Below are 27,073 nucleotides of genomic sequence, written 5' to 3' on the forward strand. Positions count from 1 at the left end.
GTTTATTCATTAACCAGTATGAGAAACATATTTACAGAATGACATCTCCCATCAGTGTCCCAGTGTCACAGAAATGGGATATTGAGGGAGCCTGGAGGGTAGCATGAGCTCTGCTGTGCCAATAGGCACCACAAGTAGCCATAAATCCAGAAGTAAGGGAAATGACTCCTTTTGGTAAAGGGGAAGCAGTTTCACAAATTGCTGAGGAATTCTGGCTTTTGTAACCATCAGAAATCCTCCTATAGTCCAGGTTGGACCCATTTGTGGATATTTGGACTGTCTTTGCCTACATTTGGAGTTGGGGAAATGCAGTTTCCTCTGGACCTAACAGTAGCAAGCTTTGTTTTATTTTTGTTCTTTCTAAACACTACTTTGTCCTGCCTTTGCCTACATCTCTTCCTCCAGCATTCTTTGTGAAGTGTAGTAAAGCTGTAGGCTGAGCAAGCTGGTGGAGATGAAAAATGAATGGGGCCAGAGTACTAGAGCCTGGGGGTGAGGGCCACCCACAGAGTGAAGCTTACTTTCCCATGATGACTCTGGGAGTGGTTGATCAGTGCTGCCATCCTCTATGTAGCAGCCGGTGATGGATGGTGCACACTTAGGCTTTCTCTCCAAGAAACTTGGACTCTGTGTGCAGGAACTGGGTTTGTTGCAGATAACTGGGGATGGTGGTGGGTAGAAGGTACGTACATTGGAATGGGGGCAGAGTCATCTCAGCAGGGCCTCTGTACCTGTATGAGCTGGGAGGATGGCATTGTCAGATACATCTGAAATCTGTACCCTGAAGCAGAGCTGGCATAGGCTCCTTGTCTGTGTTCAATGCTTGATATTTAGCATGGGACGCACCTACCATCCAGCTAACAAAATGGCAGTGGTATATTAGCCTATGCTTTTTACTTAATGACATTGCATCCATTTGCTCTTCCAGACCTGCCACAAAATGGGACAGTGCAGCTATCCAGTATTTTCAGAACATTCTAAGAGGTAAGGCCAGGGTATGTCTGCTTTGATATATATGGTGGCTTATACTTCTGTTGCCAGATGTCTGAGAGACTCATGCATCATGACGGTTTGGCCTTCCTCCTGGGGCTCCTTAAGTTACTTGGAGCCCCTTCTATGCTAGGTATCACATTGATTTTGCAGGTGGATTTGGATGCCAGTAATTCTCAGCTGAAATAAAGAACTGGCTGGTTGTGTAGAGGACCCCTCTCACAATAACAGTCCCTGCCTCTCAGATTGCTTTTAAATGCAGAGGGCACACAAAGTGAGTGTGTGTGTTTTCATGATCCAGCAGTTGATGAAAGGCCCTGCTTCTTTTACTAAGCAAGGGATAATAAGTGTGCATTTGTTATCTTAACAATTATTGCTAACTTAAGGCATATAAAATGTCTGTAACTGTCGACTTCTGCTGACCTTTGCATATTTGTCTGTAAGATCTTGGATTTGAAGACCTTGAAGAATGGGTGGACTACAGTTTAATGCTGTAAACACCTTTACTCCAGTTTCAGTGTACGTTTTATACATGAATGTAACAAAGAAAACAGTAATCCAAGGAAGGTTGAGTACAGACAAACAGGATCAGAAAAGCATGTAAATAATCTCCAGTAAGCACATAGTAACTATTAACGGAGCTGCCCTTTCCCAGGGCTTTCTCAGGACGGACCATTTTCAACACAGTGGCCTGGCACGTACTGTAGATTATATCTGGGAAAACGTGGCAGCAAGGCTGAAAGCCATATCCAGAGTCAGGGTTCTAAAGCTATGTTGTCATCCAACAAGAGGAAACATGTCTTATAAGTTGAATGTAAATGTTTGACATGGGGGGGACATGAATTACATCTGAGAACAATCCAGGGAACAAAATGCACCTGAGGTTAAAGAGGCTCTCTGTCTTTTTTTCCTGGAGTCTTTGTCACAAAGCATTGTTCACCATGAGTCATTTTTTGCCCCAAGACAGGGTTTCTGTGTAACAGCCATAGCTGTCCTGGAACTCATCTGTAGACCAGGTTGGCCTCACACTGACAGAATCCACCTGCCTCTGCCTCATGAGTGCTAGGGTTAAACGCGTGGGCCACCAACACCTGGCTCCATGCACCATCCTTCTGACCGAGTCTGACACTGTTTAGGTTGTAGTATCTGTCCTAACTCCTGCCAGTCAGTCCTCCTGTGCTCTGCCTACCTTTTAGGACTGTTCTGAAGTGTGAGTGGATGTGAAAGGCCTGATGAGAATATGCCTGCTTTAAAAAACAAAAACTTAATGCCAACTCAATTGTATGTCCATTTATTGCCATTTAGCAACTACCCAAGTGGAAGCAAAACTTTGTGCTGTGGAAGAAGATACTTTTGAGGTTTACCTCTATGCAACCATAAAAAATGAAAAAGTAAGTGAGAAATTTGGGGAGGAGAGGGTTGTTTTCTGGACTTAGTTTTTTGAGATCGTCTTCTATAGTTCAGGCTAGCCTCGTACTTTTCATTGTTACTGAGATGACCTTAAGCTTTTGGTTATTAATAAAATATAAAAAGATAAAACAAAAACTGTCACATCAGAGTTGGACAAAACAAACAGGAGGAAAAGAGCGCAAGAGAAGGCACCAGAAGCAGAGACTCACTTGTTCCCACACTCAGGGATCCCATTAAAAAACCTTAAACTGGGAGCTGTAACACACCAAGGCCCTGGCGCAGACCCATGCAGGCCCTGTGCGTGCTCCCTAGTGTCTGTGGGGTCTTACGGCTTCGTTTACGTTGATTGAGGCCTTGTGTTCTTGGTTCCCTTAGGGTGTCCTGAGGGGAGAGATTTGGCAGTCATCCCATTTAGGACTAAGTGTTCTGAGGTCTGTCTTCTCACTCCCTCCCCTGTGGGTCTGTGGGCCTGTGGGTCTGTGGGCCTGGCTGTGGGTCAGTGGATTTGTTCCCATCTGCTGCAAGAGGAAGCTTCTCGATGATGTCTGAGCAAGGCACTGACCTGTGAGTGTAGCAGAATATCATTGGGAGTTACTTTATTGAAATGTTTTTATAAGAATACTAGTATTTGGCTTTATCCTAGGTCCTTGGGCTATCTAGTCACCCAAGCCATGCATGACTACTTTATACTCTTAATTTTGTCTCCACTGCCAAGTGCTAGGGTTACAAGCAGAGGGCCCTTATACCTGGCAAGATTTATATTTTGGAAATGTTTATCCTTATTTTGAACATGACTTTAATAAAATTCTAATTCTCACAGTGAAAGTTATTTTAGCCTTTGAAGGGAGGTATAGCTTAGAATAAAAGCTAGTAGGACTATTCCTTCAGTCATTTATTCCATGTCTGTGTTAATCCGTGCACATGTACTAGTGAGCGCCAGGCAGACACCTGCGGCCATACTGGGCCTGCTGCTCTGCCTTGAAGCTTCCCTCCTAGCCTTTTCTGTTGGTTATTATAAACATTGACCTCAAGCCTGGCAGTGGTGGTGCACACTTTAATCCCAGCACTCAGGAGGCAGAGGCAGGAGGATCTCTGTGAGTTCAAGGCCAGCCTGGTTTTCAGAATGAGATCCAGGACAGCCAGGGCTACACAGAGAAACCATGGCTTGGAAACAAACAAACAAAAAAAAATTGACCTCAATCATTTTATGTAGGCAGCATTTTTAGTTCTTTATTTTATTTAGTGTGTGCACATCTGGCTTGCTCATGAATATGTATATGAAGGCCAGAAGTCAGTATTCTTTTACCCTATTGCTTTGCAGCCTGTTCTGTCAGTATGAGTCAGGCTTTCACTTCACTATTCCCTGGCTGTCCTGGAGCTCACTATGTAGACCAGGCTGGTCTCGAACTTAGAGAACCGCCTGCCTCTGCCTTCAGAGGGTTGGGATCAAAGGTGTGCACTGCCACATCCAGCTGGAATGTGTTTCTTCTGTGTCTTATAGTTTTCATTATAGAGGTCTTTCATCTCCTTAGTTAGGTTTTCTCCTAGGTTTTTGTTTGCTAATGTGAATGAGATTCCCCCGCCCCATTTCTTGATGAGCTTCTGAATATATAAGAATGTTAACCTTTTTGGTTGACTTTTGTGTATGTATGGTGTGCATGTTTGAGTGTGCAAGCACACCTGTGTGCAGGTACATGTGTGATTGAGTGTGTGTAGGCCCAGCGGTACTGTCTCTTCAGTCAATCTCCATTTTGAGAGTACGGCCTCACACTGAGTCCTTAGTTCGTCAGTTCTGCAGAGTCTAGCAGGCCAGGTTGGCTTCAGGATCTGTCTCTGTTGGTATTATATATAGGTGGCCGTCATGCCTGCTTAGCTTTTACCTGAGTTCTAGCAATCTGATCTCTGGTCCTTGAGCTTATAAGGCAGACATTTTATTGACTGAATTGTCTCCCCAGTACTGCCTGTATGTTCTTGTTATATCTGACTACTGAAGACATTTATGAAATTCAAGAGTATTTTTTTTTTGTGGAATCTTTTAAGGTTTTTCTCTTTTAAGAATAGGATCTGAAAATGGGGATAATTTCCTTATTTGTATCTTTTATTCTTTTTCCTTTTTGTATCTTTTCCTCCCTCTTCTTTTATTGATGTACCAGAGATTCTAGGTCTGTATTGAACAAGAGTAGACCTTCTTTTTTCTTTTCTAAGACGGGCTCATTTTGTAGCCCTGAATGGCTGGGACCCCCTAGAGATGCATGCCTTTGGCTCCTAAGTGCTGGAATTAGATATGAGCCACTCCACCCAGCCTCCTCTCCTTACTCTTACACCTAACTGTGCGAAGCCTGACTCTTCATTAGTCACAGTGCAGTTGTTATCAATGCCAGCGTTTACACACAGGAATTTCACAATTTAGCCTGCATTCCTGTGGGAAAGAAGTTTGTTAGTGCAGCCAAGACACAGTTGTCAAGAGCTATTCGGATTAGTTTCTGCCCTCCTATTCCTTCCCTGGACCTTGACTGAGCTCACCAGGGACTTTCATTTAGCTTATTTTATAGCTTGGTGACCAGTCTCATAAAACTTTGTTTTTTAAATACATTCTCTAGCCAGGCGGTGATGGCTCACACCTTTAATCCTAGAACTCTGGGAGGAAGAAGCAGGCAGATCTCTGAGTTTGAAGCCAGCCTGGTCTAGAGTGAGTTGCAGGACATCCAGGGCTACACAGAGAGACCCTGTACATATACATTATATATTACCTTGTTTTTTTCTCACTTTTATAAAGTTGGTTCCTCTTTTGTACCACGTGTTGTACTCTGAGAACTTGTTCTCACTTTAAGTGATGGCGTGAGGTAACAGGGAGTCCCATCCATGGCAGAGAAAGGGAGTTTATTGGATGCACATGGTCACAGTTGCTTAGAAGAGCTGTGAGCCAGCAAACCCTTTTGAGTTCTAAAGGAAGCATCGTGATCCTCTTTCTCAGCCTGGCTTCTTTGACTCAGGTGAAGGATTTCATGACTCGTCCAAGTTGCTACATCTGTCCCCCAGTGCTCTGTACCTTATAAAGAACTCTTCTCTGTGTGGCTGTGTGAAAGTATATTATGCAACATCTGTGTTTGTTTTGTTTTTTGAGACAGGATTTCTCTGTGTAGCCCTGGCTGTCCTGGATCTCTCTCTCTGTAGATAAGGCTGGTCTCAAACTCACAGAATTCCACCTGCCTCTGCCTCCCAAGTGCTGGGATTAAAGGCTTGCGACACCACCAGGCAAAGCATTAAGTTCTGATGGTATCTACTTTTTCTGTTTGCCCCGTATGCTAAGTGGCCTCTCACCAAATCTGTGCCTGGCCACATGGAGTTGGCCCTCTTCCTCCACAGTATATCTTGATTCCATGCAGCTTATTACTGTTTTCTCATGAAAATCATTAGGTCTTTGCTAACATAGCAGGAACCAAGAGGTGCTTGTGTCACATTATATATACTCCATAAAACGTTTTTTCAGGAATTTGGGGCAGACCTTGTTCACATTGAATGGTAACTCATAGAATGTTTGCATTTTTATAGGTTTGTGTTAATGATGATCTGGTTGCAAAGAACTTCGCTTATTATGTGTCACCCATGGGGAATAAAAGCCTCAATACTTTGGAGAAACCCAAGCCCCGTGTCAATCCGGTGCCCTGTTCCAGTAAGCTCAGCCCATCGCTTACCCTGTGGCCAATGCTTTTGCAAGGAAAAGACTACCGTGGGAGGGAAAGTGAGTATTTCATGTTGCCTCACCCTTAGTGTGTCAAGTTCTGTCTAAGCCCTTTCCTACTTGGAGACAGAGACTTGGGCTCTGTAATCATTAAGGGTTACTTCTTAGGCCTCTGTGGTCCTGAAGCTGCTACAGTTTGTATTTACGAGACTGGGAAATTCTGACTTTTCTATTAATACTGAGCTACATTTTCTGAAGTCCAGATAATATGCAGTTTACATATTTCAACAAAGTAAGGTTTTAAACATTTTTCAGACACTGTCAAAGCTTTTTATGACAATTTATGCTCCTCTCTGCACTCTGTTTTAGTCCCTCACAATGCCATCCCTTGCTAGGTCTCCTATAATTTTACTGCATAAGCAAGAGCAGAAGTAAATACTCATTTTTATTTCATGTTGCAGTTTTGAAATATAGTGTGTTCTTTCAGACTCACGGGGCTTAGATTTTCTGGCACAGTCTCTCCAGCATACATGGTGTAAGGACATTGTCAGTGACCTAGGGCCACCTGCTGCAGTACTGGGTGAGTCTTGCCAACTTGGTTTCTTTCATGGCTAGAACAAGATCATACTCTGTATGCACTGGAGAGCGAGCCCAGGGCCTCCCACATGCTCTGCCCCTGAGCTTTCGTAAACCTCAGCCCATTTTGTCTATTTCAGAAGTAGGTTCTTTGCTTGCTTCAGGCTCTAAGTGTTCTTTATCTACTTTGGGTAAAAGTCTCTTATCAGATGTATCTTTCGCAGTTATTGTCTCCTAATGTATGCTTTCCCATACTTTATTGGCATCTCATATAGTGTTTGATTTGTCAGTGTTGTTAAGGGATCTTGCATCTATGTCCATAAGATGTATTGGGCCAGCCTTGTCTTAAAGCGCTATTTTCTGACCTGGGTATCAGGATAGTGAGGGATGAGCTAGGAAGAGTTTCCTTTGCTTCTGTCTTCTGAAAGAGCTTGTGGGTGGGTACCATTGCCTCGCCCTGTGCTCAGCAGACTTCAGTGAACCCTTCTCAATTTAGTTCCCTTCTTTGGGACATTACTAATAATTAATTCAATTTCTTCAAGACCTACTACCCTTGTTGCCTATTTCTGTTTTGTTTGGGAATGTATGTCTTTTCAAGGAATTTTCGTCTAGATCAGTGACTATCAACATGTGGGTCCCGCCCCCTTTGGGAGTCGAGGCACTTTCACAGGGGTTACTAATTAGATATCCTGCACATCAGGTATTTACAACTCATAACAGTAACAAGATTACAGTTATGAAATATCGATGAATAATTTTATGGTCAAGGTCACCACAACATAAGGAACTAAATTAAAGTTTGGAAGCGTTAGAGGGTTGAGAACCCCTGATTTAGATGATCACTTGTAAGCATAAAGTTGTTCATTCCACTATCTCTACTCTTCTTGAAATGCTCATAAACGCGTATTGACTATCCTTTATTTGCCTCTAAGCATCCGTGGATCACTAGCTATGTCCTACTTTAATTTTTCTTCCCTCTTTTCCTGCTTCTCTCTCAATCTCCCTTAGAAATTTTGTTACTCTTTTCAAAACCTATGCTGTGGACTGAGTTCTGTGTCCTCAGAATTCCTATGCTGCAGTCCTGTCCTCAGAGTGGGCTGACTATGTCTGCAGGCAAGGTCTTCACGAGGAGACTTAGCTCTGTGATGTCTGGGGGTGGGTCTGACTCTGATGGACACAGAGCCCTTAGGAGAGAAAGAGACCCAGAGCTGACCATCTCCCCAGCATCTGCACCAGGGAGTCAGCACCCTGGAACCAAATTGGCCAGCACTTGGCAGCCTCCAGAACTATAAGAAAATAAATTTCTGTTGTTTAAGCAACTCACTCAGACTGATTGATACAAATAGTTCTTGGATATTTCTGTCTAAACAGCTTTTTCTTCTGTTTTTCCACTTTGGAATTTGCTATTCATTAGGATAGGAATATAACTCCAGTTTTCTTAGTGAGAACCTGTTAGTTACACTACATACGAATTAAGTTTGTAGATGGAAATGAAGGACAAGAGGTTAGGTAACCTTAACAGCTAGAACAGCTTTAACTAATCTGAGAGGTGGCATCTCTGATCTGGGACAGTGACCATGCCAGAGTATAGGTTTCAACCTAGGCCTCCTGTAGCTAAGGATTGAAAAGGGGAAGGGGTTTTGTTAGGGTCAGAATGGGAAGTTAGCCTTTTTCCTTAGACAGCTGTGTTTGACACCGCAGGGTCATTGTCTCTCTGCAACCAGCTGGCCAATTGCTTCTGCAATCTCTAGGAGTCTGGGCTCAGGGGCACCTGCTTTTCTTTGGCAATTCCCAAATATCTGGCTTCTTGGAAATTGAAGCTCAGTTTAGGGCCTTGGCAGCTTCCTTCCTTGCTTCCTTACTTGCTTGCTTCCTTCCCTCCTTCCTTCATTCCTTCCTTGCTTCCTCCCTTCCTTCCCCCTTCCTTCCTTTCTTCCTTCCTTGCTTGCTTCCTTCCCTCCTTCCTTCCTTGCTTCCTCCCTTCCTTCCCCCTTCCTTCCTTCCTTTTTTCCTTCCTTCCTTCCTCCCTTCTCAGAGGCGGGGATGGGGGTGTCCTGTACATTGCAGGAAGATCATGTGTATCAGATACATAATTGTGGCCTCCTCTGGAAAGTACTGTCTGCCAAGTTGGGAAAGTTGTTTTATTTTTAGTAAGTTGGCATATGAATTTCTACAATCTTTAAAAAAAAAAAAGACTGAAGTAAAAACTCTGAATTGCATTCATTTGGTGTGTATGTGTGCATTTGAATGGGCATACATATGCATAGAGACCCTCTGGAAGTGAGAGAGCAACTAAAGTAGTCAGTCCTCTCCTTCCTTCCTTCTTGTGGACCTGGGGATCGAACTCAGGTCACCAGGCTTGGCAGCAAGTGCCTTTAACCTGATGAGTTGTCTTGTCAGTCCCAAAGCAAGGTTCTTAACCTTAATCCCTACAAGTTTAATATAAAATCTGTTAGATAACAGTTCATGTGTTGGTATTTTATAGTAGTGTTTGATTTTACTGTTTTTAATCTAATTTTATATAAATAGTTTTCAGGGTGACTTTTTATTGTCTTCATTTTGCAGATAAAGCTGTAAAATATAAGGATTCCTTGAGAGACTCACCTAAAATTACGTTTGAGAAGAAACAGCAGTGCCTCCCTTTAAAGCATATAAACAAGGTTGTATGTTTAAGTGCTTACTGAATATAAAGCTCATGACATTAATGCTTTACTGTGAACAAAACGTGTTTCATATTTAGAACCCCATGAAGCATGTAGTGTGTGTGACTCCTCCTTGTTGAGCTTCTGTGTCTGGTGAGTTGTGACCACCCTGAAAAAGATGTTTGTTATGCTCACTTTACACAGATGTGTGACTGTCTGGATTTGGGGGACATCCACATAATTTCACTTCTAATGTGCCTTACAGCTCTTTCAACAAAGACAAATAAAAGTCATTGTAAGAGGTTTTAAACACTCATGTGAATGCCAATTAACCTGCTGTTTCACAGGTCTAATCTAATGACTATAGAGATGGCATAACTATCCAACTTTGACTGACTGTGTGTGTGTGTGTGTGTGTGTGTGTGTGTGTGTGTGTGTGTGTGTGTATGTACTGTTTGTGCCTGTGTGTGCACAAGCCTGTCTGCAACTATTGTTAATGAAAATAACTTACATTATGGTTTGGTTCCAAAATTAAATCTTAAAAGTGTGCATTTCCCCCTCCCTTCTCCCCTCCCTCCTTCCCCTCTCCCTCCGTTCTTACAGTGTATTGAGTCTTCAGTGTATTGGCCAACAAAAAGAGGCATAACCATATATGCTGATCCAGATATTCCAGCAGCAAGGTATGATTTGAAAATTGAGTTTAGCAGATCAGGGCCTTAGGAAAGTATAATACAGTCTTACATAGTCATCTCATCATGTTAGGGTGGGGTTTCGGGGGGGGGGGTCTTAGTTCCAGGATTACTGAGAATAGCAAACTGTGTGCTCAAATCCAGATTAAAAAGTGGCATGATAGTTACATATAACCTGCACACATTTTCAAGTATATTTTAAGTCATCTATAGGTGACTGCTAATACCTAACACAATGTAAATACAATATAAGTAGTTGTTACATGGTATTGTTTTAGGGAATAATGTCAAGGAAAGAAATTTACATGTTAATATAGGCAACTTTGTTTTTGCCAAATATTTCGAGTCTGTGGTTGGTTGATTGCACAGATTTGGAATCCTCAGATACAGAAGTTCACATGTACAGTATGTATGTAAAAGATTAATGATAGACATACCCCACCCCTCAAGAAAGTGGTCTGGGGAATTTTGACTCAAAATACACTACTTTAAAGGGAAAAAAATCTTTACAGCTGGTTAGCCAGCAACAGTGCCCTGAAAACTGGTACTGGGTCTGGAGACACAGATGAATCTATAAAGCTCCTCCAGGGAACAGCACAGGTGGCCATGGCGTAAGGACAAGGAAGTGCAGGCTGCAGCATCACAGCTTGGCGGTTACAACCTGGAGAAAGCCAAGTCTCCACCTGTAACCCTGCCCTCCTGAAACGACAGGAAGCTGCCTCACTTCCTGTGGGACGGGGGGGGGGGGGGGGGTGCCAGCCCTTTGCAGGACTTTGAGTGGCTCTGAGACTGATGTATATGTCAGCCCAGGACTCCTCTGAGTTCAGGGCTGGGATTACCAAGATTGAATGTGGCCTTGGGGCAGGACCCGAAGAAAACAGAGATAAAAAGAAAACAACTAGAACTCCTGTGCTTGGGCCAGAGGGCCTTGCCTCCTGTCTCTCTGGCATGGCAGGGTGGTTTAGATAACTACATCTGGCTGTGCAGTTCAGCATCTAGACTACCCTCAGCTTGACAGAGGAAAGGGGAGATGAAGCAGTCTCTAGAACATGATTGCTGTGGTCCCTGACCGGTTTCAGCAGCAGCAGAGAGGCTGTGTGGCCAGCACCAGGCAGGATCCTATAGTGCTTAGCCTCTGTTGTCACAGAAATGCATCTAGGTAGATTAAGTGTTCCTTAATGCTGCTGCTTAAAATTTCCCCAGACAGTTATCTTTGTGGTTTGAACAAACTTGAGTTTGCAGGGATAGGGAAACAAACTAGTAAGGGGATACTGTTCATTCCTGCTTCCCACTGCAGGCTTAACAGGCTGCCTGCTGCTTTCGGGATGCCTTGTTCACCAGGGATTTCACCCAGCTTGGGTTTGTTTGTTTGTTTTTATTTCTTTAGCAACTACCCCTGTGGTGCTAGCTGAGGCTTGAGGCTGGCAGCTGTCAGAAAGCTTCATGGGGTGGCTGGGTGGGGCACAAAGACGAGGACAGGACCCTGACCCCGGATGGTTTCTGTCTTGCAAGCGAGGCCTGTGGTTCCCTCTGCAGCGGGGTCTTACCATCTAGCAGGCAGCCAGTAGCAGTGGCTGTTCCCGGTGACCGTGTGAATAAATCTCTCCATGTGTTTTGGTTTCCAGTGGGTTTACCCAGAAGCCACATGAGAAGCCACTGCGGCTGACCGAAAAGAAAGACTGTGATGAGAAGAATGGCTGTGTAAAGTACGGGTTTGTTTATTTTTCCCCTGACTTGAATTGCTTATTGAAGTAATTGTATAAAAATGATAAAGCCAGTAAATATCCAGGAAGTCCCCTGTAGGCTGTAAGCTACATCAGGGTATTGCCTGGAAAAATATGGGTTGTAGGCTCTGGCAGTTGGGGGAAGATTGGCTTAGCAGCAGCAGGCAAGTCAGAATCGATGTAGTTGAAGCTTGAGGGGGCTGATGGGATGTCTGGCTACCTCCCAGGTGTCTCCCTGGTATTCCTCAGGGGTGGTGAAGGGATCTGCCAGTCTGGTGAGGAAGTAGTGGACTCAGGTGCGACGCCATCCACCTTTAAGGCAGTTGGTGTTGTCATTAGGACTGTGTAAGGTCCCTTCCATGTCTGCTCTAGGGTCCGATGTTGATGACTGCGCTCAGGGACCCAGTCTCCTGGGTGGGACATGTGGGATTCAGGGGGGAGTAGCAGCTTTATAGATAGCCCCAAGCTGTGAGTCAGCTGTAAGGTTTGGATAGACTGGAAGAGGTCTCGGTCGTCTAGTTTGGCCAAGAGTTCAGATTGGAGGTTGGGGATAATAGGAGGGAGAGTTCATACCCTGTGGGGGGCAAAGGGAAGGAGGGCCACCCAATCTGCACCAGTCTCTAAGGAGTTTAGTTAAGGTCTCTTTTGAAGACCTATTGTCTGTCTGTCTGTCTGTCTGTTTGTACCTGTCCTGAACTCGAGTCCATATGTGCAGTGTAACTTCCAGTCTGCCCCGAATGCAGTCAGATACACAGACAAGACCACGCCCGAGGGCTTGCTGCCCCCAAAGTCATTGGCTAAAGGGATTGAAATCCCACAACACCGTGTTCTTTAGACTGCTTCCTCTCGTTTGGGGGTGCCAGCATCTTTAGGAACCTAAGAAAGCTGGGATTCTGACCAAGTCCTGGACAAACAGACTGTTTTATCCATGGTCCGGGCTCTATGGGATCATTTGGGGCTAGGAAAGTTCAGAGCCAGTCTGTGGGTCTGTGAGGTTGGATCACCTAGGGCTAGCCACTCTGAAGCTATCTGGGATACAGACTTTGAGGGAGCATCTGGACCTGGCAGGGTGCTGGACCAGATATATATTAGAGACAGAAGGTTAAGGAAAGTAATTTAGGGGGAAATTTTCCTTAGGTATATGTTTGAAACTTTTAGGCCCATGGTCCTGGTAGTTGAGAGGGGGGAATCCCAAGAACAGAGAAAGGGGGGAGAGATGCCACTCTCAGTAATAAGCACATGGAGAAACAGGCTATTGATTGACATAACTACTTATCTGGAGTCCATTTGACCCAGGAGAGGTGGATTCAGGCCAATTCCCTGAAGCTTAGAAGAAGAATTTTGACATTACAAAATAAAGTTTTAGACATGTTAGCATTCCTACTGTTTGTAGTCTACTGCAATCCACAGTGTAGGAAAGGCAGTCAGTTCACCCCTTTGTGTGATAGTAGCAGCTTGGAGAATGACTTTTAAAGCATGAGCACTCTATTATAGGAAAGGCAGTCAGTTCACCCCTTTGTGTGATAGTAGCAGCTTGGAGAATGGCTTTTAAAGCATGAGCACTCTATTAGAGGAGCTCAGGGAGGCAAAAAGGCAAAGGGTAATGTACTGCGGTCATGGTGTCTTCACAGCAATAGAAGCTCGGAGACAATCCCTGAAAGATGGAGTGCTTCACCTTCCCAGAGAATACCCTTTGGTGTCATCTGCCTGTAAAAAGTCTGTGTCCTAGAGCTTCCTTCCTGTTATTTCCCCTGCAACCTGCTATGTCCAAAAAGAAGGCAGATCTCTTTAGGGATTTTTAGGTGTAAGAGTAGAACCCACTGTGTTTTTCTAAGGTTCTCTCTTGGTGGCAAGAACCTAAAAGTTAGGCCTAAAGCATATTGTAGCCTCTTGCCAACTTTATCAGCCACCCTTGGATATATGTGGGATGAGATTCCACTCAGTTTTGTGGTAGTAGCTCCCTGTAACATTCTTTTTAAAGAATATTTGGACATTGAGGCCAGATGTACTATGGAGTCTTTACTTTGTTAAGATAATCTGGTGTGGGTGTAGGAGAGTGGGTGGCTCACTTACGGTGGGTAGGAGATAGAGGCCACGCACCTGCACTGGTATAGCTCTGCTTTTGTCCCAGCTGGCCTCCAGCCAATAGGAGATAGGATTACCCGCACTTCGGGTTGATCTGCCCTCCTTAGTTGCCGTTTAATATGCTGATTGTATCAAAATGCCTTCATAGCCACACCAAGGGTGTGCTTTATTAGTGTCCTAAGATTATTATAATCAAACCAAGTTTGAAGCTAAGATTAACCATCATAGTGTCATGTCCTGATTTCACTGTGACTTTTTTCTGTTTTCCTGGAGGTGCTAATTGTTTAGGGGATGTGTTCTTGCTGTGACATTGCCATTCTTGATGTTGCCTTTCTGTGTTTTGTCTTCCTAAGGATGGAAGCTTTTCTCAACTGCCTCGTTCTGATTGTTAACCAAACAGCATAAGGGTCTAGTGAGCCAACCAGGGTTCACTGGCGTGTGGATTATGAGCGCCACTAAGTAAGCTGCCGGCTGCTACTGCTGGGCTCAACAGTTTTCATGTGGGTGATTGGGCCGTGCTCCCCAGGGAAGGCTCCTCCTGTGCCTGCTCCCCAGGTGAAGTACAGTCTGTGGCTACCCTGGGTGCTGAGTTGCAGAAGCTGGCTGGAGGCTCACTCAGTGTGCCTGCTTGTTTAGCTGCCTCTTCTCGTTGAGATCCATCTACTTGCAGCTGTGTGTCTGTTGCCTGTCGGCTGAAAGCTTTATTCTGTCCTCCCCAGACACCCAAGCCCTGGGCTTGCCCTGGGGTAGGTGGGTAATGGTCTGGTGTTGAGACATGCAAGAGAATCCAGACTTGGCCCCCTTCATCTCAGCCATTTACTGTGTCCCCACAGCCCAGGAACTTAGTCTTAATTGCTAAGCTTTGGTGTAAGTAATGTCGTTTCTCTCACGACTGGTTCAGATTCACTTGTCACATATCTGCTGAGCTAGTTACCACTTACCCATCTGTTTCTGGGCTTCTAAAATTACATTTGTTGTATCATTTTCTCTATGGTTATCCTTTTTCATTGTTGCTTAGAATGCAGCTTGTCCAAGACAGCATTGGTATACGATAGATAAAATACACCATCTCAAAGTGCAGACTGCAGGGCTTCAGGACACATTTACACTCACGCAACTGTCACCAGCTGTCTAATCTCATACCATTTCTGTCCTTCCCCCTGCGTCACAGTCACCCTTCATTTCCTCGTCCTCTGGCCAGCACAGATCTGTTGTCTGCATTTTCCCTGGTTGGAGTTTTGTTTAGAGAGTCATATTGTGGTTCTTTGTAACTGTCTGCCTTCCCGTGCCAGCGTGGCTCAGAATTCTACCCTGTTGCAGCAAGAGTGAGTCTGAGCAGCATCCCGTCCTACAGTGTAGCACGTTTTATTTAACTGCTCATCAGCTGAAAGATAGTTGGGTCATGCAGCTTTTTTATTAAAAACATTATCTGAACAGGAATGGGGCTTGGGGGAAGAATGTGGTTCACTGTGTGTACACTTCTCCCCAAGTTCTCACCACAGAAAATGGTGTGACTTCTCTGTTGCTGTCGCCCACCAATCCTTACCCGTATGGAGGAATGATGGGTCTGAGTATGAAGAAAAGCACTTTAAAAGTTCTTCTCTGCATTAACAGAGGACAAGTCCTTATCTAGTATTTTCTGACTACAAAATAAAGCTAATGATTAGACCAGTGGTTCTGACGTTTGTTAGCTGGGCCCTCTTTCAGACAATTGTGCAGGACGTTGGTGACAGGGGTAGGAGCCCAGATGCCAGCCCAGGAAACTGAGGTGACCTCCATGACCCTTGAATCTTCGTGAGGTCAGTAAGACAGAGCATAGTGTTTCCACAGATGGGCCTGGGGTGACAACCACCGTGTCTGTCCACAAAGAAGATTTAAAGCAGTGGTTCTCAGCCGGGAAACTGTAACAACTTTCTTCTTCAAACTGACCTTTTAACTGCTTTACAGATTACTACAGTTTTTAAACCCTGATCCTTTGAGAGCCGATGAGACCTCTGACCTGCAGCAGGTATTACAACCCTAAAAACAAAAGGGCAAATAAGACAGAAGACCCCTTCCTCCCTTAGGCCGTCATCTCCCTTAAATGGGCTTTCCTAAATGATGGCTTTAGCAGAATCTGGAGAATTACAGCTGTAGTGGCTGTGTTTTATGTGGGGAGACCGATGATCTTTAACTTGGGTGGTTTACGTTTTCCAAGAAGCATGCATTCCCAGGTTTTTACACGATCATCTTGTGTTTTCTTCTGCCCACTCAAGGAAGACCTGTCTGTGGTTGTCTAATGTCTGTGTTGATTAGTTGCAGAAGGTGAAATCGGGCACACTGCAGCCTGGTGTGGTACTTCGGAACAGGATTGAGCCCTGTCTGACCATGGAGAAGTCACCTCTGTCACTAGACCTGAAGAAGGTGAATGTGTTCTTAAAGCCAGACTCCTGAAGAAATCCAGCCTTTTCTGTTCTGTTCTTCTGTTCTAAGAACGATGGGGCTGGAACCCAGGGTTTCGTGCATCCTAGGCATGCATTTTATCACTGAACAATATACCCTAATCCCATAGGGGGATTTTAAATAAACAGTTCTAAGGCTGCGTTGGATAATTCTTACCTCTGAAATTCTTTTGCAATGTTTGTGATTATTTCTCATGTATTTGTAAGTCCAGATTTCTTTTGTAGAAAAGCCTATAGAGCAACTGTCAATTCTTTTCTGAAGTGTTTTTGGTTTTCTGAGACAGGGTTTCTCTGTATAGCCTTAGATGACTTGAAACTTGCTCTGTAGACCAGGCTGGCCTTGAACTCAGAGATTCTCTTGCCTCTTCCTCCCAAGTGCTGGGATTAAAGGTGTGTGCTACCACCATGCCCAGCTTTTCTGAACTTTTTAAATGGGAGCTTAGAACACATTGCTGGGACAGTTGTAAAAGGGTTTTTTGTTTTTTGTTTTTTTTTAATCCATCCTTTCTAAACTTTTTTTTTTTTTTTTTACAATCCTGAGATTTCACTTGGTAGATCAATTATATACACCTATGTTTCCTTCTTGACTTAAAAAATGGGAGCGGGCTAAGATTTGCTTTTTTGAACAGTAGAAAGCCAAACCAAAAGGCTGAACAGACTGAGAGAAAGGTTGCGAGGCCTTGAGTGGGAAGAGATTTTACTGGCCCTAGGAAGGTAGACAGGAGGCAGTGAGGCTGACTGGATATGGCAGGAAAGGTGGGTGGGACACGAAGCATAGCATCCCAAGCCTGCTTCTTGACCATGCATCACCAGTTTGTGTTTTTCCAAGGGGTGGAGGGGGATGAGTAGAGTCACTTTCTGGAAAACATTTCATGAAACTGTTTGAAACTGCCCCGGTCAAGATGGCTGCTTGCTACCCTGTCTTCCTGCAGTGTCCTGATGACAAGATTTGTCTCACCCTCTGCGCTGCTTATCGGGTTTGTGGCTCTCTTCAATATGAACAAACTGGTGATAGTCGGCATTTGATGATAATAAATCTTCACCTAAAAAAAAGAGAAACCAAACCACAAAGTTGGCATCACTGGGTGCAGTGCTGTGGGCTCAGCAGGCTGACACCCAAGAATTCTTTGAGCTCAGAACTTTGGAATCAGCATGTTGAGAATAATGAGACTCAATTTCTGAACAAGAAAACTACCCCCGGAGATGCAAGAAGATATTACCTCCATTTAAAAGCAACGAGGTTTTCTTTGTGACTCTGCTCTTAGGGTTGGAGATTTCCTTTCAGCTGGACCCAGGACCTTGCTGTGATTGGTCATAGTGACAGACACAAAAGGAGGATCACTTGATTCTGGATGTGTCCCCAGGCCTTCTAGGGGGCTGAGGCTGTTGCTTACTCACTCCATGTTCTCCAGGCCCTCCAGGAAACATGCACCTGTTCCTTTGGCGGCGGTACCCATGCTAATCTACAAGAAGGGTGATACTGCAGACATCAAGGGAAGGAGCACTGTTCAAGAGGGGCCCCATCAGTGTTACCGCATCAACGGAAGGACCACTGTTCAACAAGCACAATTCATGGCAAGAGTCAGTATGTGTTTGGATCATGTCCAGCATTCCGGAGAGCTGACTGGGGGAATGGAAGCCAGCGAGAAGTACATCTGGGTTGAACTGTGACTCCAGCCTGCTCCACCTGGAGAAGGAGTTTGTGAGAGCTAATAGAATAGAGCTGAGCTGCTGGATCTGTCTCTACGAATTCATGGCTCACACTGTAATCTCAGTACTTGGGAGGTAGAGATAGGAAGAACAGAAATTCATGGAAAGCATGAGTTCCGTGAAACGCTCAAGACACACAGTTGAAGGAAAAAGACATTCCGAAAATAGTGAAAATATTTTTATAAATGGTAGCTTCGAGGTATAAAATGCAAGTGAACTGAAACAAAGATGGAAGTAGAGCACAGTTTAGGGTTCAACTTGGCATGGTAGCTGAAAATTGGATTGCTAGAACAAAGCAAGGGGGTCAGAGGTCATCTGAGGAGTGACAGTGGACATTGTGTGGCCCCGAGTGGCATGAATCCTCATGTTGACAGTCAGTATCTGGCTGGTGCAAATGAACGGACTTCGGTTAAGCACATGGCTGTTACCCATCTGAACTCAGACACACAGGTCATGAAAGCTGCTAGGAAGAAATGGTCCCAGCACAGGTCAAGTTTCAGAATGACCTCAGGTTTGTACCCAGCTTCTCTGGGGACCTTGGACTTGAGTATTCAGTCATTCCTGTCCTGCAGACAGGTCCACACTTGTGCTCCCAGTGAGCTATATAGGTAGAAAGGTGTTTGCAGAGTGTCTAGAAGATGTACTTCTCTACCCCATGTCCAGAAACTACTGAAGTCTCCACAAGGCTGTTGAGAATGAAGGTCACGTGAGCTGCGGGCAAAGAAGCAAGCCACCAGGTGCCGCAGCTCAGCCCGGAGCTCAGGGCATCGGGGACCAGGGCAGTATAGAGATGCCAATGCCTTTCAGAAAATTGTATTTGTGATCGCAGACTTCTGCTGAAACATTCTAGGTTTCAGTGATAGGTGAAGAGATTAATATGCCATTAAAAGCATAGTTTTGTTTTTCTTTGTTTTGTTCTTGTCTTTGTTTTTTTAATGTTGAGGTAGGTGTGGTGTGGTGTGGTGGGTGGCCCGTATCTGTAGCACCTGGCAAGCTGTGGAAAGAAGATCCAGAGTTTGGGGCTGGAGAGATGGCTCCACAGTTAAGAGCACTTGCTGCTCTTACAGAGGATCCAGTTTGGTTCTCAGCACTCACATGGTGGCTCAGATTTGTCTGTCCAATTCCAGAGGATCCAGTGCCCCCTTCTGACCTCCGCAGGCACTGCATGAAGGTGGTGAGCAAGCAATACATGCAGCCAAAACACCCACACGAATGAAATGAAAAGGGAAATGATGGAGTTTGGGGCTAGCCTGGCCTATATAGCAAGACCCTGTCTCAAAAATCAAATGAGGAGTAATGTTTACAAATGAGGCAACTGGGCTGGCGGATTGTTAGGAGAATAAGAAGACAAAGCCATTCTTCTGCTGTGTGCTGCTTTAGTTATCCAGTCAGAGGGCTGGCTCCTCAGCATATCCTTGAATGGGTTCAGAGGACCAATAGTCGTAAAGCAAGAATTTGGCCCCTGGGAAAGATTCATGCAGAACCTACAGTAGGTCTTGGGAGCACACCTCAGTAAGCCATGTGCCCGTGTGCTGGGGGGAGAGTGGGCTGAGTGGGGCTGTGAGATGGAGGGTTTTCTTTGTGGTCATTCATCGCCTTTTCTTCCCCTCTTCCCCCACCGTTTTCTGTGTAGGCTCTTCAAAGGAACAAGTTCCCGGGACCCAGCCACACTGCATCTTACTCTTGGCCTCCTATTGCACGTGGGTGTGATGTGGTAGTCATTTCTCACTGTGGGAATGACCCTTTGTTGTACTTACCACCGCTGCTTACGGTTTTGCAGATGGGGGGCTGCTACAAGTCATTACCAAGTAGAAATGGTGTAAGTTGGAGATCATTTTGAAATGGATTAAATGTTTGTTTTCAAATGACACATTTTTTTCTAAAGTTATATTACTCAATTCTTTTCTATTAGTCTGGCTTAATGACACAGGCCTATATTCCCAGTACTTGTAACACTGACGCAGTAGGATCACAAGTTTGAGGCCAGCCTGGGCTGTGCAGTTGGTTTGAGTTCAGCCTCACACACACATTAAGACCACGTTTGAACAAAACCTGGACTATTCTTACAAAATAGCCCTTGCTTCCTTACAGTCAGTCCCAGGTGGTTCTTGCCATGACTCTCATCAGTGGCCCTAGCTGGGCAGAAGAGGTGTGGCTTTTAGAGATGAATATAGAGTGTTACAATGATTTTACCTTCATTCGTGTAATTGTAACACCAGCCAGATGAGGTGGTCAGGCCATGCCTTGTTACTGTCTCACATGAGAACATCAGTGCATGGAAAACTGTTGGGTGGTAGGAGATGTCATTCTGTAAATATGTTTCTCTTACTGGTTAATGTCATTCCTAGAGTTTACATACTATCCTTCTGTGGTCTTTGAGGGAGTTGAAGACAGATAGTTATGGTTATAGTTTTCCTTAGGAATAAAAAGAAAGTTACATATAAGACTTTAGACTCATAAAGATAGGATAGATGATGAAATATTGTGTTTAAATCTTGCTAAATGTTAATGAACTAAATATTTTTAACTATAGTTTTATTTGATAAGTGTTTTGATATATATTTTACTATGTTAAAGTTAAAGCCCTTTTTATTTTAGACAGAGAAGAGATGATGGGAGATGTCATTCTGTAAATATGTTTCTCTTATTGGTTAATGAGTAAAGCACTGTTGGCAAATAGGAAGGCAAGACAGGTGGGACTAGGAGACAAGGAGGATTCTGGGAGATGAAGTAAAGGGTAGTCAAGATATAGGGACTTGAGAGAAGAGGTCTGGACCCTCTCTCCGGTAAGATAAGACCATGTGGAAACACTTAGATTAATAGAAATGGGTTAATATTTAAGACAGAGCTAGCCAATAAGGAATGCTAGTAACAGGCCAATAGCTTTATATCTAATACAGTGTCTCAGTGTGTTATTTGGGGCTGACGTGACTTTGGGATAAGGATGGAGGGAAACTACATGTAACAGTTGCGTTCTTAACTACTGACCAGCAGTGAATGTGTGACTAGAAGTTCAATTTCAAGCTGGGAGTTTGTGGTGCATGCCTTTGACCCCAGCACTGGGGAGGCAGAGGTATACAGATCTCTGTGAGTTGGAGGCCAGCCTGACCTACAGAGCGAGTTCCAGGATAGGCTCCAAAGCTGCACAGAGAGAGAAACCCTGTCTGGGGGGGGGGGGGAAGTTCAATGGAAAGATGAGGGAAATAAATGGTGGTGGATAATGCCTTGCTGGGCTTGACAGAGGACAGTTATAAAACTTCCATCCCAGAACTTGGCACAAAAGGCGCGGTCTAGAGGGTCCCACCATGCACCATAAAACACTGTGACAAGGGAGCATGCTTAGGGCATAGGACAATACTGGGGCTTAGTGTTTCCTAACCTGCCATACAGTGTGATGATTTATCTTTGCAATTTGCACGGGTTATGTCCTGACTTCAATGTGCACATTTTGACACCTTCGTTGGGTTAAGCAGCTGAGCCCCGGCTGATGATGGAAGTGCCATTTTGTACTGAGACAGACCCCTTTCTGGGGCAGAAAGTGACACCCAGCCCTTACTCTTGTGCCCTGCTTTCTCCTTGCCTCCATGGGCAGCCTGCTTTCAGGCCTGTGAGAAGTTGGTACTGTCTGGCCCCTCTAGAGGAAGGGGGATACCAGGCTTGTCTCAGTAGGAAACGTACCCACGAAATGTTAGCAGGCAGGTCACCTTCTGGGAAGTCTGTGGGCTGATGGGGAGCTGAGTTCAGAGGCAGCCTACGGAAGAGTCTGGCTCTTTCAAGGCCCTTCCACGGGCGACCATTCATTCATCCTGGTGCTTAGGAGCAGGAAATTGAGCCAGACATCTGTTATTTTCTTGCTGATGTGTTAGCTGCACATCCTTGAGGGGCAATCCTGTGAAGTGAGGAATGCTTGGCCCTACCCTGTAAGAGTGTGTTAGGGGTTAAGTGACTTAGGGAGTACTTTAGCTTAAGAACTAGTCAGTGTATCTAAACACACTGCAATGACATTGTATTTTCCCTTTTCTCATCTGTGTGATGATGATAGCTAAAGACTAGTTCTGTGTCAGGAGATGATCTGGATGTTACACATATACTGTTTGATTCCTAACAACTGTCCAAAATTGTCTGAATCTGTTTGTCTTTGCAGCCTCTTGCAGTCATCGTGTGTCCTGGGTGGAAAAAGGCCCAGTTTATTTTTGAGTTATTGGGAGACTATAGCATGTCCTCCAGGCCTCTTCATCCTGTGTTATTAACAATTGGACTTCACAAAGATGAAGCCAAAAATATGAAGCTTCCAAGGGGGTGTAAGCATCCTTTCCAAGCTGTTTGATTTTCTTTGCAGAAGACAGTGAGCTTGCCTAGGCAGCCTGGGTCCTCAGTGGCTGGCCACTGGCTCTAACTTGACTCCCTACTTAGCAGTGAAGGCTTGGTCTTGACTCACATCTCAGAAAACTGCATGACTTCACTCAGTTGTCATATGCTACTGACCATTCACTGTCAGAAGCTGAGCAGAGAGGAGGAAATCTGCCTTTCAGGTAGCAGAGCCTGTGGCAGCTGGGGGTGTGGTCAGATATTGCAGGCTAAGACAGGCTGTGTAGGGGCTTGCCTTGCTCACCCAGTAGAGAAATGGCTGCCAAGAAGGAAGTGGAATTGTGGTGAAGGACGCATTGGAGAAACTTGTAGAAAACCTAAGATGTTCATTGTTCTTTCTAAATGTAGGTGATGTGATTGTCACAACCCCACATAGCCTTCTGAGACTTCTCACATACCGGAGCTTATTATTTCTTAGACTCTGCCACCTGGTTCTGGATGAAGTACAAGTATTGTTCTTTGAAGCTAATGAGCAAGTAAGTATGGGCACGCCGGGCGCCTTGCCATCCAGTCTAATAGCATGTGTGTTTCTGAACTGTGTCAGCTTCAGCACTTGAAAACAGACCCAAGTCTTGTACTTAGGGTTGTCAGTCTGGAGTATTTCCCCCTTTTAAGTGGCTTTTTGTTGATGCGTACAGTTAATAGCAAGAGTGGGTTAGTACTGATTTAGAATTTAACCTTTGTAGGTAATGGTGCCATGTTCTTCTGCAGCATGATTGTTATTGCTCATAAGCATTACAAGTTATTTATTTATTTATTTATTTATTTTGGGGTTTTCAAAACAGGGTTTCTCTGTGTAGCTTTGGAACCTGCCCTGGAACTCAGTCTATTGACCATGATGGCCTCTACCTCAGAGATCCGCCTGTTTCTGCCTCCCGAATGCTGGGATTAAAGGCATGTACCACTACCGCCCGGCTTTTTAGTTTTGTTTTATTTTTGGTAACTTATTTTAAACCCATGCGTCGTGCATGCTAGCGAAGTGCTCAACTGCTGGGCCACATTCCCTTAAAAGACTGAGTTTTTGTGACTGGGTGAGCTCCCTTGAAGTCTAGGTCCATATTACCAAGCAAGATGAATAGCTTTGTATCATTCATTGCCTTTCTGAAAGCAGTGGGCGGTCTGCGTTGCTGTCACCAGCACGCTATCACACCATGCATTCTGCTTGCCTGCCATTCGGAGATGTGGACCTGGCTTGCATTTTGTTTTGCTTTGCTTTGCTTTCCGATGCCAACTGGTAAACAGTGGGTTCCCATTTCCTGTGTGTTTAGTGTGTTGCTATTTCCTTGACTGGTTAGGTTAAAAATTAATGCAAATTGATCATTGTCTCTGTTCTTCGATGTGTTGCTTGTTTTTAGTTGACGGGTCAGTTTTCTATAATTGAGTTTTGAAGTCTTTAATATAAGCATGCTAATCCCTTATTACCAGGATGCTGTTTGTGGTTTTGTTCCATCCCAGTGGAATTTTAGTGTTTCTTTACCCAACGTTTCCTTCTTCTGAAAAACTTTTTTTTTTTTTTTAATCTTTGGAAAGGCTTTCCCTACACTACAAAACATGATAGTTTCTGAATTTTATGTTCTAGCTAATGCTTCATTCCACTTTGAAGCAAAGATTAAATTTACAAATTTTTCAGATGTTTGCCATATTAGATAACTTTAAGAAAAACGTTGAAGTGGAAGACCGGGAGTCCGCCCCACATCAGATTGTGGCAGTGGGTGTTCACTGGAACAGACACGTAGACCATCTGGTCAGAGAGTTCATGAAGGATCCCTACATCGTGATCACCGCCCTTGAGGAGGCTGCCCTCTATGGCAATGTCCAGCAGGTGATGGGGAGGGGCTGGTGAGCACACTCTAAGCTTGTCTCCACGCTGTCCGTTAGCTGGTAGCTGTGGGTTCACCCACAGACCTGTAAGTGGGATTATAGGTCTCTTGGTTTCCTGTGCATCCTCTGCTGCTACAATGATAGTCTCTCTGGAAGGAAGTGCAGCTGGAGAGCTGTGACACCTCAGAAAGAGGCTGTTTCTGTGTTCACCGGCAGGTAGTGCATCTCTGCCTGGAGTGTGAGAAAACCTCTACTTTACTCCAAGTTCTCGACTTTGTTCCAAGTCAGGCCCAGAAGACTTTGATCTTCACCTGCTCTGTAGCTGAAACAGAGATTGTGTGTAAGGTAAGCCTGTCCTCCTGTCGGACACTCTCAATCGGTGGGAGCCGTAGCTGAGTCTGCTGGACAGAAATGCACAGAAGGGGGGGAGAGATGCTCTGGGGGAGGGGCTGTGTTGGGAAACACTGGAAACAGGGACCTGGCATGGAGGAGGGGCAGTGCTGTGTGGCTGTGTCTTTCAAAGTGTGGAAGGGTTGAAGGGTTGGTCAGGGAAAAGCATCGCATCTGTACTCTTAAGAAAATCAAGAAGATAATAGTGAGGTAATATCACACAGAAGAACCAAACTAGTTGTTTTAAGATTTTTCTACTTAATCTTATTGCGAAAATGTAGAAACAAAGTCAAATACAAGAATAAAAACTCGGTACCATACCTTCCTTTCCCTCATAAAGCGATAACATATAGCTTTATAAGGCCTTATTGACATTAGTACACATAATTGACGAAGACACATACACACATGCATGTTATTTAAAAGAAAGGGAAAGTGTTTCACTCAAAGCTGATCTTTAGATAAAGACTATACAACCTTGGGGATGTTTAAGTTGATGACCTTACTGCTTTATGCTCTTGCTGGTAATTTAAAGTTGATATGGGCAGTCAACAGTAGAACCATTGACTGAGCTTACATGGTCCTGGTGGTGTACTGATGGCTTTGATTTATTTCCTCTTTAGGTAGTAGAAAGCAATTCGATATTTTGCTTGAAAATGCATAAAGAAATGGCTTTTAACTTAAAAAGCATTTTAGAACAGTGGAAGAAGAAGTTAAGTTCTGGCTCTCACATTGTATTAAGTAAGTATTTCTGTATTTAGACAAGGCTGAACTAGTAGGAATCATTTCTTCATTAATATACCTCATATTCAGACGCCTCATATTTAGCAGGCAAGGTTCTTTCTGGAGATCCAGTTTGGGTTCACCTGTATAGAAAGTCTGTGTTGGTCTGTACATCCATCAGTCTGTCCATTCACATTCATGCACATACATGTAATGATGCTAAGCTTAGTATGAAAAATATAATGCAGAACAAATGAAAAGTCTATGGGTAGCCTGCTTTATGATAGAGGAAGACATCTTTCAAACTAAGAGGTCACTGTCCTCTGGAATTTTAGCAGTAGGCTGTAGCATGGGGCGGGCGGGGCGGGGGGGGGAATTACTGTGCTTATGGAAAGTATGGTGCAGGGCTGTGGGTGTGACAGTGTGAGTCTTCACCTAGCAGAAGGAGGCCTAAGTCCAGTGCTCAGATAAAGAAGTGAAATGTGGTACAGAAACATGGTGTGGTATGGGTGCTAGGCCTGCGTATGGGAGTTCATGGGACCTTGTGGACATTCTTTTCTCCAGCCTTAACAGATGACTGCATACCCCTCCTGGCCATCACCGATGCCACGTGTGTAGTTCACTTCAGCTTTCCTTCCTCGCCAAAAGTGTTTGGTGGGCGCCTGTACTGCATGTCTGATCATTTTCAGAGTTTAACTGAACAGGTTTGATCCATATTATGTATTGTTCCACTATGTATGTGGGAGCGGGGCAAATTCAGAACTTACAAAGCTTTATTGTGTGAAATCAAATTGGTATGGATGATCTGCCGCTCTTATTCACCCCCAATCTTAAGGGTTCTCCTGCAGAGCAGGGAGATAAAAAAACCAAATCTGTCTTGCTGCTGACGGAGAGAAATGCAAGCCATGCTGTTGGTGTCCTTCGATACTTGGAGCGAGCAGATGCCAAAATCCCATCAGAGCTGTATGAGTTTACAGCTGGGGTCCTGGAAGCCAAAGAAGATAAGAAGGCCAGGAGACCTCTTTGTCCATATCTGAAGGCTTTCGGCTTTTGCAAGTAAGCCAATGCTTTTTAAAATTGAGTAGTAACGTGCATTAAAATTCTTAGGTGGTAAATTTGCCCCTTGATGGAAAATGTCACACACCTATTTCCCTGTGTTAAACCAATCAAAGCAAAAGGAGCACCAAGAGGGTCCCTTGGGACTGGAAAGATGGCTCTTCTCAAGGTCCTGAGTTCAATTCCCAGCAACCACATCATGGCTCATAACCATTTATAGTGGGATCTGATGCCCTCTTCTGGAATACATGAAGATAGAGTACTCATACAATAGATAAATAAAATCTAAAAAACAAAAAAAGAGGTTCCCATGGTCTCCCATCTTCTCATAGCTGTTAGTGCTAGCAAGCTATGTTTTTTTTTAATGACACATATTAATTGTATGTATTAATAGGATTCAGTGTGATATCTCCATACCTTTCCCAATTTCTAGCAACCACAGGTCTACTTTCTGGGCCACCTGATCTTTGTTTTGATTTTTGGTTTTGGGGATTTTTTTTCAAGACAGGGTTTCTCTGTAGCTTTGAAGCCTGTCCTGGAACTCACTCTGTAGGTCAGCCTGGCCTCAAACTCACAGAGATCCACCTGTCTCTGCCTCCCGCATGCTAGGATTAAAGGCACGCGCCACTACCGCCCGTGGCCTGATTTTTAAGTTTCCACCTGTAAGGGATACGCGGTGCTTGTTTTTCTGTGGCTGAATTGTTTTACTTATTTCCTCCATTTGCTACAAATGTTAGGACTGCGTTTTTCTTCCTTACTGAATATT

At 44.4% G+C, this 27,073-nt stretch overlaps 1 protein-coding gene across 1 annotated transcript in view; it reads left to right on the plus strand.

Moving 5' to 3' along the window:
- The window catches only part of Tdrd12 (tudor domain containing 12), a 55,225-nt gene that overhangs the window by 15,044 nt on the left and 13,108 nt on the right, over positions 1-27,073 (plus strand). Inside the window, exons 5-20 of the mRNA XM_051207464.1 lie at positions 929-984; positions 2,296-2,381; positions 5,953-6,142; positions 9,224-9,318; positions 9,904-9,980; positions 11,615-11,695; positions 15,746-15,806; positions 16,094-16,201; positions 19,583-19,768; positions 22,094-22,250; positions 22,666-22,793; positions 23,948-24,139; positions 24,355-24,483; positions 25,152-25,269; positions 25,816-25,955; positions 26,087-26,307. Of these exons, the coding sequence (XP_051063421.1) occupies positions 929-984; positions 2,296-2,381; positions 5,953-6,142; positions 9,224-9,318; positions 9,904-9,980; positions 11,615-11,695; positions 15,746-15,806; positions 16,094-16,201; positions 19,583-19,768; positions 22,094-22,250; positions 22,666-22,793; positions 23,948-24,139; positions 24,355-24,483; positions 25,152-25,269; positions 25,816-25,955; positions 26,087-26,307 (2,025 nt within the window). The remainder of the gene's footprint in view (positions 1-928; positions 985-2,295; positions 2,382-5,952; positions 6,143-9,223; positions 9,319-9,903; positions 9,981-11,614; positions 11,696-15,745; positions 15,807-16,093; positions 16,202-19,582; positions 19,769-22,093; positions 22,251-22,665; positions 22,794-23,947; positions 24,140-24,354; positions 24,484-25,151; positions 25,270-25,815; positions 25,956-26,086; positions 26,308-27,073) is intronic.

The sequence above is a fragment of the Phodopus roborovskii genome, unplaced genomic scaffold, assembly GCF_943737965.1.
Source record: "Phodopus roborovskii unplaced genomic scaffold, PHOROB, whole genome shotgun sequence".
Taxonomy (NCBI): Eukaryota; Metazoa; Chordata; class Mammalia; order Rodentia; family Cricetidae; genus Phodopus; species Phodopus roborovskii.